This window comes from Sceloporus undulatus, chromosome 3, assembly GCF_019175285.1.
Source record: "Sceloporus undulatus isolate JIND9_A2432 ecotype Alabama chromosome 3, SceUnd_v1.1, whole genome shotgun sequence".
Taxonomy (NCBI): Eukaryota; Metazoa; Chordata; class Lepidosauria; order Squamata; family Phrynosomatidae; genus Sceloporus; species Sceloporus undulatus.
In genome coordinates, this window is record NC_056524.1 from 36,094,491 (window position 1) to 36,105,629 (window position 11,139).

The 11,139-nt window shown below is 44.0% G+C and overlaps 1 protein-coding gene across 1 annotated transcript in view; it reads right to left on the reverse strand.

Moving 5' to 3' along the window:
* The window catches only part of DCLK1 (doublecortin like kinase 1), a 340,507-nt gene that overhangs the window by 100,358 nt on the left and 229,010 nt on the right, over positions 1-11,139 (reverse strand). Inside the window, exon 8 of the mRNA XM_042457105.1 lies at positions 4,318-4,613. Within this exon, the coding sequence (XP_042313039.1) occupies positions 4,318-4,613 (296 nt within the window). The remainder of the gene's footprint in view (positions 1-4,317; positions 4,614-11,139) is intronic.

Here is an 11,139-nt window from a genome sequence, read left to right on the forward strand (position 1 = left end):
TTATGAGGATACCCAGACATTTCTAGAGCCAGGTAAAAAAGTTACTCATCTAAAACCAATTTTAAAATCTCTGCATCTAGAAACAGGAATTCTGCGTAGTTTTTTGTGGGTTTTTCGGGCTATGTGGCCATGTTCTAGAAGAGTTTACCCCTAACGTTTTACCAGCATCTGTGGCTGGCATCTTCAGAGAATGCTGACTTGGAAGAGAGTGGGTATATATATACTATGTGATACTGGATAAGGAGGAGTGATTCCCATGTTAATCTGTGTATTGTTCTGTTGTTGATGGCCGGGACTCAGGAAGCCCTCTAAGCCCTGTGATAGCAAACTTTTATATGGAACGCTTTGAAAAACAAGCCCTGGAAACAGCACCGAAAAAGCCCACAACTTGGTTCCGATACGTGAATGACACTTTCACCATCTGGAGCCATGGAGAAGAAGACTTGGCTGTATTTCTGAACCATCTGAACAACATCCATCCCAACATCCAATTCACTATGGAAAAAGAAAAGGAAGGAACACTGCCATTTTTGGATGTCCTAGTTTGGGTCACATAATATATAGAAAATCTATGCATACAGACAGATAACCCACACAAGAACTCCAACCATCATCCAGGACAAAAAAGAAGCACAATCAAAACACTGGTAGATTGGGCAAAACGTATCTGTGAACCCCATTTCTTGGAAGATGAATTGAAACACCTAGACCAGGCTCTACAGGCAAATGGTTATTCCAGCTCAGACATCAGAAGGGCTGCCAGACCAAGGAAAACCCAGAGGAATGAAGACAAGCAAACACTCAAAGGGAAGGTATTTCTACCATACATCAAAGGAATCACAGACAGATTAGGCAAAATGGTGAAGAAGCACAACCTCCAAATGGTTTACAAACCGACCAAGAAAATACAGCAACTGCTGCACTCAGCGAAGGACAGGACAGACCCTCTTACAGCCACAGGAGTTTACCGTATACCATGTGTCAGGGATGATGGGAGTTGTGGCTCTTCACCTGGCCTGGAACTCACCACCTGGTTGTGCACCACGCTGACCAGTTTTGGCCAGTTGTTATATCTTTGCAAGAGTTGCAGAGATCAGGCTGAAGACCCCGACAAACTCTCCAAGCCTTCTCACTCTTGCTTCCACAGAAGTCTTCACCCTTCTTCACCAGGGTCCTGCTGGTTCTTGTAGCTTCTCCCAAGACACCAGACAACTCAGTAGTCTTATATGAAAGATCTACTTTATTCTACTATATACAAAGCTCCAAACAATACTCAACTCCTCACTCTCCAATCCAACTACTCACAACTACAATGCACTGGGATCCATAGTCATTATTATAACCAAAGCATGGCACCACCTACTCTGGTCTGTTTCCACCCAGTAGGCGTGTACATTATTCCCATTGGTTCTCCTTGTTCATCCCACAATTAATTATTTCATCATCTCAGCCTTGACCACTTAACAATTGTCAGGTGTGTCCAATTATCCACTATGCATTTCTTGTCCTTGGCACTCAGGACCTGTTAATTGCTTTACCATTCACACCTGTGTGGTTCTCTATTGGCTTCTGCTGAGTCATTCTGACTCTCACATACAAGTTTTATTTCTCTTACTGTATGTCCCATGTTGCTTTTTCCTTAACACCATGCAGCTGCGGATAAGTCTACATAGGGACCACCAAATGTAGTGTCCAAACATGAATCAAGGAACATGAGAGACACTGCAGACTGGGTCAGCCAGAAAAATTGGCAGTAGCAGAACACATTATAAACCAGGGGTAGGCAACCTGCGGCCCACGGGCCGGATGCGGCCCGGCAAGGCCTTGGGACCGGCCCCAGGATGGTCCTGCCGCTGATTGCCGCCGGAGCCTTTGGCCTCTCGCGTGAGGGGCGTGGAGCCTTTGGCCTATCAGGAGGAGGCGGGCAAGGGGGGGCAAGCGGCAGGCAAGGGGGGCAAGGGGGGCAATTGTCTATAGAAGCCTCTGAAACATGCATTTATATTAACATTTTTTAAAAAAATCAGCAATTTTTTGCGTGTCCTCCATTTGAAAATTTTGTCCTACATTTGTCCCAGTTTATTTATTTAATTATTTTTTTAAAAAATTATTTAATTATTTATTTTTTGGCTTCGGCCCCCCAGTTGTCTGAGGGACAGCAACCCGGCCCCCGGCTCAAAAAGGTTGCCTACCCCCGTTATAAACCATCCTGCACACAAAATGCTGTTTGAAAACACTGAAATTTTGGACCATGCCAACAACTATCAGGTCAGAATGCACAGGGAAGCCATTGAAATCCACAAACACTTGGACAACTTCAACAGGAAAGAAGAAACCCTTAAAATAAATAACATTTGGCTACCAGTCCTGAAGAACACCAAAACCAGGACTCAACAAATGCAAATAAGAAACCACTCAGGGTCAGGGGCTTTCCCAGCAGACAACGATCACCAATTAGCAGGCACTAATTTTCTTTTGCATATCCTTCTACCCTGAGTCCTGGCCATCAACAACAGAACTATACACAGATTAACATGGGAATCACTCCTTATCCAGGATCACACAGTATATATATGTGTGTGTGTGCGTGCATACACACACACACACACACAGCCTGTGAGGGCCGCGCCACAAAAATAACAGTAGCCACATGTGGAGGAAAGGCCACAACTTTATTTACGCAAACCAGCAAGCAAAGGTGGGGTTGGCCCAAAGCAAGAGGTCTGGATCATTGTACAACCCGCCATTGTAAGATAATGGCATGTCATATATCACAAGGCATCGGGATGAGCTAGGGGCTAATCTAACGCCCTCTCGTAACCATGCAACCAGCTGATTGCATTTTAAATCAAGCCCCTAGTCACCGGGAAGCGGTGTGACGTTATGGCCCCCGCAATGGCCACAACGCATTCCCTCATCGCTCCCATGTCCCATAGGGACTCCCGATACAGTGCTATGCAACCTTATAGACCATGCCTACCAGATCCAAAACCTCTGCTGCCGCCACAAAAGGCCATTCCTCAGGAACGCCTACCGCCAACCCTACCCACGCATGCAATGCAGCAGACATATGCACAAGAAAACGCTGCCTGACCGGCAGGCCAGTAAATCTGCAATTTACAGGAGATAGTCCGAGACATAGAAATGCCAACGTATCAAAATATTGTGCTTGAAAAACAGCAAACGCAGCCTTAATCAAATCGCACACATGAACAGCAAGATCCGCCCAAACTGCCCAACAAGGGTGGGGGGACAAGAGGCACGACTACCGAAGAAGGCAGCGGACCTGGGACAAGGAGAACCGGAGGTGGTTATCCTCAAACTGGAATCTAACAGCAGAAACTTGACAATAAAATTTATATGGCGATGTCCAAAAGGCTGAGCCTACCAAAGGCTCCCAGGCAACAGCTAGTTGGAAGCACGACCAGCTCCCACATTGGGAAGAAGGGCAGAGCGTCCGACCCCGGAGGTAAGAGAAAGAGAAGGGACAAGAGGGCAAGACAATCTAGCATGGGACCCCCTCCAAGACGAACAGATGTGTTCAAACCTGCACTGGTTGCGGGAACACTTTCCGACATTGAAATCCCGGCAGACAAGGCCCAAATGTTCAGAAGAGCTAGGGGAAGGGGCTCGAGGCACAGCCTGGGTGCCGACTTCCAAGAGCCAAATTTCAGAGTGGAGTTGACCCCAATGCTCCTTGGAGTTTTGGGATGCATGCTGACGAAACGCAGTATCATAAGCGATGCCTGCCGAATCGCCGACGCATTCTCTGGCCCTTAGGACATGGAGCGAATGGCTGTCAAGCTGCCAAGCCCGCTCAGGGAAGGCCATAGCAATGATAGCCCTGAAAATGGTGAAACCTTCCAGCCAATTATCAAAATTACAGTTGACCGGAGGAGCAAGGGGACCTTTCTTACTCCCTTTGGAGGAGGTGACCGCTAAAGCATCATCACCTGAAGGTGGAACCAAACCGAAAACATCTACAAAGCAACCCCTCAGAATAAGCTTTCTAGTCTTATGAGAGAGATGAGAGCCAAGAGGACGCTCGCCAGGTGCACAAACTGGCAATCCTTCCACTCACTGATCGACCCAAACCCCCTGAAGACCGGGTTGCCAGGTGCGTCGCTTGATAGCCCAACGTGGCAAGCCTGGGGCCATGGCATGTTTGACCCAAAACCGATCCCTGCCAGTAGGTAAGGTCGCGCTGCCAGCATCTTGAGCATGTTGAACAAGCTGGGAAGAACGATCCCGTTGACGTCTTTTCTTTGCCTTGCGCTCCTTTTTGCATCACCTCCGTCTGTTAGTCACTCTTGTGCTGACGATTGCATCATCATCTGAACCAGAGGACGACGATGAGTCGCTGGAGGACGACAAGACTAACGAAGGCTGCACTGCTGCTTGATTCATGTCATGAGCCGATGGAGTTGGTTGGTTGGATGTTGGAGCTGAAGAAGAACTGGCATTTGTTGGAGGTGAAGCAAGTACCTGAGAATGCAGGTGGCTGGGTGATGTGGCTTTTGCAATCAACTCGGCAATGGATTGAGACAATTCTGCAATTGCTGATTCAGATAACAGAGGCACCGCTGATGATGACCGGGCATGTGAAGATCTGGATGCTGCAACATCCATGGAACTTCAGAGGGGAGAGTTTCCAGGAGAGGCAGTGGAGGTAGATTCTAGGGCAGGCACCAGATGTGGTCCCCCCGAACGTCCAGCTTGGCCACCAAATGCTGATGCAGAGGATGCCTAAGGATGCACTGTTTTGTTAGGCATGGTGCAGCAGGCAACCGCAGTTAGCAACTGTCAATCAGTGTGCCAAAACTCATAATATTTTGGGAGGCTGAGAGAGTGTGACCACTAGGCAGCCATGGAAATGAGCTGGCTAATTGTCTTTCAACATGAAAATAAAAAACAAATTTGGGTAAAATAGGCTGAGAGAGTGTGACTAGTGATAATTTCCACCCTCCTGGGAAAAACAGATGGAAGGCAAAGTAGAGCTCCAGAAAAGCCTCCCCACAGGGCAAGACAGCAAAATGGAGGAGGAAGCAGCAATGAGGGAGGGGGGAGTTCACAAAACTGGAAGGGAAGGCTGTCCCCAAAGCTTACATGTTGGGCCTACATAGCCCAGAGAGCCCCCGCCATGAAAATGGTGGCCAAGACCCTCTGCTCAAGCCACTGGGGGGGCAGGAAGCCCACCCACCTGGCTCCTACCAAGGCCGAAGACCCTCGGCCTGGAACAGGGAGGAGGGAGAAGTCCCCTGTGCTCGCCTCCCTGAAGGGCGTGGCCTATTTATAGGCCGCTTCTGCCGGTGGGGGCTGAGAGGGGAGTTGCCCCGCCCCCAGGAGCAGCCAGCCAATGGCTGCCCTGGAGGACTGGGGCGACCATAAAGAGGGCCTCCATCTCCCAGAGCGACCGCATGTGAGGCGGAAGTCTCTCCCCTTTCCCCACCGGCCGCTAATCAGGAGCCAGCGCGCCCCAGCAAGGCATGCTGGGGCACGCCAAGGCCCAGAACAGCGCCTGGCCCCCGGCAGCAACACGGCCAGCCCGAGGGATTCGGGCAGCCGTCTTCTCTCTTCCAGGTCAGCATTCTCTGAAGATGCCAGCCACAGATGCTGGTGAAACATCAGGAATAAACTCTTCTAGAACATGGCCACATAGCCCCCGAAAAAACAAAACAAACAAAAAAAAAACTATGGATGCTGGCCATGGAAGTCTTCGACTTCACATAGGAATTCTCTGTACCAGTAACCCATTTACCGTTCTTGAGAGGCATTTTGAGAAAGTATGTAATAACCAGGTCAAAAAGGCCATGAATCTTCTCTGTTTTGATAAGTCTTTCCTTAAAAACCATCTTCTATGCTCTGTATAGAAGAAAGCAGAGGGGATTTTTTCTGGAGGGGGGAAGCTGAGCTTAGGATATTGATCTGTAGATGTACTCCATTCTCATGGTACTCATTGTACCAGTCCTCATCAAAATAATTTATTCTGTTTTCATTATGTTCTCATTGTTGGTAGGAGTTTGTAAGTTCACAGGTGGACCTCCATATTCACAGATTCTTTATCCATGCATTCAACTATCCATGGCTTGAAAATATTTTTTTAAATATATAAATTCCAAGCAGCAAACTTTTATTTTTACATTTCAGATAAAGGACACAATTTTACTATGCCATTTGATTTAATGGGATTTGTATTTAACTTGAGCATCCATGGATTTTGGTATCCATAGGAGGGGGAGTGTCCTGGAGCCAAACCCCACAGATACCAAGAGTCCACTGTTTTATATTCAATAGCAGTATCTGCTAGTCTCCTCGTTTCTATTTTATCCATATGTGACACCGTAACTCAGGACGTGTGTTAGCAGCAACACATCCTGCATGAGAGCCCATGTGTAACACTTGTGTAGTTTTTAAAAAACTAATAAAAGCAGTCTAAAAATACCCTAGAATAAGAATAAGAAGAAGAAGAAGAAGAAGAAGAAGAAGATGATGAAGATTTATTGATAGCCCGCACTTTCCCAAGTAATCAAGGCAGGTTACAACATCTTAAAAACCATTCAATACAATAGAGTAAAATATCAGTTACCATTAAAACAGATTCCCTGCCAACCCCCCAACCCAATTAAAAAATTTCAATCAATTATAATCAAGGAACGAGAGTAAATAAGAACAAATATAATACAAGACAAAGAGGGATGGGATAGTCTATATTTGAAGGGCAGACAGTTGACTGCTTTGAATTAGTTAAAACAGCAGTTTAAACATTGACTGCCAAGGAGAACAGTTTTGGCTGCCCCTGGAAGCTTAAAAAAGGTGGAGCCAGTGTAACCTCCTTGGTTAGGGAGTGGCACAATAGTGGTGCCACTACAGAGAAGGCCCTGTTATGTGTGCCACCAATATAACTTCATGAGGTGCTGGGACACACAACAATAGAACTCAAATATCTGGCATTAACCTATATTACATGGCAGGAATGGATAAATCTGTTTCTATTTGTATAACACTGAACATTCTGCAGAACAGATTTGTTCCATCCTGTTTCTGTATTAGTTTGAGAATTTTTTGGTGACAAGACTGCAAGAAAGTTTATTTAAAAATATATCTATCTTTCCTGCTATGTGGTTTTTCTATATATTTTAATACTGGAATGAGAAGCGATCTGTACACTGATACAACAAATATCAATCACTGTCATCAATCAATTGGTATTATAGTTTGTATATAGTTGGAATTTCAACATATCTTTGATTCACACCTTTTTGTATATAAGCTTGTTTTGGGTTAGAGAGTTTAGAGAATACGTTATGTGTCCCTCTGTTAATTACACAATTCGCTAACTTACATAAAAGGTTTCTTTTATGGTCACCAAAAAGGCCTTTCCCTGCCAATATAAAAATGAACTTCATTGTGAACTTCAGCTCTAATTTATTTAACAGCATACAAAAAAGAAAGGAAGGTTTAGTATATTTCTTTAAAAATTCTTATAAACTGGATTGAAATGACAATAATAGAGGCAGTGCTCCTCTATAGTGTAACTGTCATTATACCCTTTCCCTTCACATCACAAAAACCTGAAAGAGCCACACTGGTTCCCCTAGTAATCATATTAGAAGTAGCCATATTAGTCTCTTGCAGAATAAAGAGAGAGAGAAAAGGGGAGGGGAGAAGGAAAAAGAAATGTGGCAGCACACTTAAGACTAACTGGTTTTATTTTCAAGTGAGCTTTCATGGATATAAACCCACTTCTTCAGATACAATACAAGGTGATAATAAATGCTCAGGTATAAACTATATTTACAAAATTGTGGGAATTGGATGGAATGGAATGGAATAGGCTGGAGCCTACTACATCCCATCCCACTACCACAATTATATAAATATGCCTTATACTTGAGAATTTATTATCACCCTGTACTGCATCTAAAAAGTGGGTTTATATCCATGAAAGCTCATGTGAAAATAAAACCAGTTAGTCTTAAAGGTATTGCCACATTTCTGTTTTTCCTTCACCTTTCCTTTCTCTTTTTATACTGTTTTCCTTACATTCAAATCAGAAGAAGAGGGAGGCTTTTTCATGGAAGAAGGATTTTAATGGGACAGAGCTGCTCACTGGTAGAACACATACTGTACCTGGCATTAAAAAGATCCCAGGTTCAATTCATGGTCTCTCCACTTAAAGTAATCAGGGAGCAGCTAGAAATAAACTCAATTCTGAGTCCCTAGAGAACTGCTGCAATGAAGGACAAGTAGCCTGGCCTGCTAATAAGACAGCATGGTTTCCTATGATTACCAGTGAATGATGGACTGGGGAATACTTCTAATAATTGGTTTCCTCTGTATCTAAGCAATGATACTCTCAGATCTCTTTCTGTCTAAACTTGACTCACTTTGAACTTCCATCCTCTCCTCTTCTAGATTTGTTATCATACTTTTCAACCCTCCCCCATGGTTTAGCAGACTACTGTTCTTCCGTGACTTTGATTCATCCTATAATTTGTTATTGACCAGGGCTTAAATATGAAGACTGCTTCAGCTCCCCATTCAACACTAGTGCTTGTTCTAGAACCATTCCTCTTGCAGGTCCTACATGATTTCTGCCTGACCTCACTTCTGACAAGTCTGTTCATATGTCTGACATCAGGGCAATCAAAGAAGTTCAACTTTAGAAGACTGTTGGAAGGCAGAGTCAAAAGATTGTGTGAAGTGGCAATTAAGCTGAAGCAAAGAATGAAAAAGCTTGAGGGCATACCAAGGCCACTGCTGAACTTAACACTGTAGTTCTGCTATTCAAAAATGCAAAACAGAGAAGTTTATAACACAGATGCTTTTACAGAAAGAAATGGAAACAATCAAGAAGCAAAAGAGTAGGTATTCTATTAATCCAGCCACATGACTTTAAATAAAACTAACTACAGAACAGCAACATTTTAAGTTGATGTCTCACGGTGCTGAACATGTAAATAGCACAAGTTCAAATATGTGAAATCACAGGATAGTGTCACTCAATAATATGCTGGAATAAAGATGAAAAATAAGAACAAAGACAACTGATATAAAGATAGTAAGACTATAATATGGTCTCAGAGCTAGCATAAGAGTAATGAAAGCAGCCATAACAAAAGCAAAATGTGTTCTGGCATTACTTCACTGATGTTATTTGCTATCAGGTTGAATATGACTTATGGTGAGCACATGAATGGATGACCAACATAGTTTTCTGGTCATCAACTGCCCTCCTCCAGTCTTGCAAACTCAGATTTGTTGCTTCATGTGGGCGGGTTACAGACTGCCATTTAGTACATAATGAATACGTACTAGGATTAGGAAGGGGCGGTGCTTCTGCACCCCCTAACCCTAGTACGTATTCTGTACGTACAATATGGTGGCGGCTGTTCCACACAGTGGCCGCCATATTTACGTATCGGACGCTGTGCGTCCGCACGTGTCATGGCGTCTATGATGTCGCGAGTCCACCCCTGGCACCTCGTGACGTCATAGAGGCGCCGCTTAAAGAAACTCCATTTTGGAGCTTCTTTTTTGCTCCGTAAAGGAGCTGCACGGTTTGGCTGCAGCGGCTCCCTTACGGAGCAAACAGCGGCGGTGGCAGATCACCACAAAGTGGCGGTTTATAACCTGCCTTAGTTAATCAATCCACCTAATGATTATTTCCTTCTTTTCTTACTGCCTTCCGTTTTACTGAGCATTAATATCTTTTCTAATGAGTCATGACATTTCATGATATGCCTAATATATGAGAGCCTCTGTTTGTCATTTTAGCATCCTATGGTATCTGTTGAACTCTTCTCCAGCACCACATTTCAATTGAATTGGTGTTTTTTTTTAATCTGTCGGCTTTCTTCTCTTTCCAATTTTCATACCCATACATGGAAACTGGAAATATTTTGGTCTGAATGATTCTGATTTAGATTTTTAACACTACTTGATGTAAGTATTTGGATGATTTAAGTAGTTAACAATACATATTGATAGTTGAGGATCTAGTTCCTTGATAGCTGCCATTCCAAGTCTTTGGCGGGTTACACACCGCCATTAAAGTACGCGCAGAGCGCATACTAGGGCTAGGGAGGTGCAGTGCTTCTGCACCTCCCTAACCCTAATACGTGCTCTGTGTATAAAAAATGACAGCGGCCGTTCCAGATGGCCGCCACCATTTTTACGTAGTAGACACCGTGCTTCCACACGTGTCATGGCGGCTATGACGCTGCGAGTGTGCCAGCGGCGCTTCGTGGCGTCATAGCCGCGCCGCGAGAAGGAGCTCCATTTTGGAGCTCCTTTTTTGCTCCGTGAGGGAGTCGTGGTTTGTAACCCACCCTTGTCTTCTTCTGATTTCTTGACTACAGTTTCCATGTTGATTAATAATTGAGCTACAATACAGAAAATCTTTAACTATTTCTGTGTCTTCATTACCCACTTTAAAGTTAGGTAAATTGTCTGTGATCATCTGTGGTAATTATTTTAGTCTTCTTAATATAGAACTGTAACCCTATTTTTGCAAATTCTGCCTTAACTTTCATTAGTCATTTCATGTAATATGGTGTCATCTACATATCTTTAATTGTTAATGTTCCTTCTCCCAGTTTCATGCCTGCTTCTGCTTAATCTAATACTGCTTTAAGAATGACATATTCTATATATAAATTAAACAGATAGGGTGATAAAATGCAGTCATTTGACCCTCTTGCTAATGAGAAACCATTCTGTTTCTCAATATTGTGTAATAAGAGTGACTCAAGTATAGGTTATGCATGAGGGCAGTCAGGTGTTGTGTCACTTACATTTCTTTTAGAGGAAACCATACTTCAGACAACTTCTACACACTAATGCTATGGACTTTATTGTGAGGGGGGAAATCAGGGGTTTAAAAAGGCATTTTCCCAGGACAGTCACGCAAACACAGCAAAGATTTTCCCACACATCACACTTAGAGAGGACCTATTTCAGAAAGAAATAGGAATGCTCCAGAAACAAATCATTCACGGGATTTCCCTATGGATGATTTGTTGCTAAAGCATTCCTGGTTCATCCCAGGATAAATTCTCTCTAATCATGATGTCCGTGAGAAAATCTTTGCCACGATTGTGTGACTGTCCCGGGAAACTGCCTTGTTAACACCCCGATTTC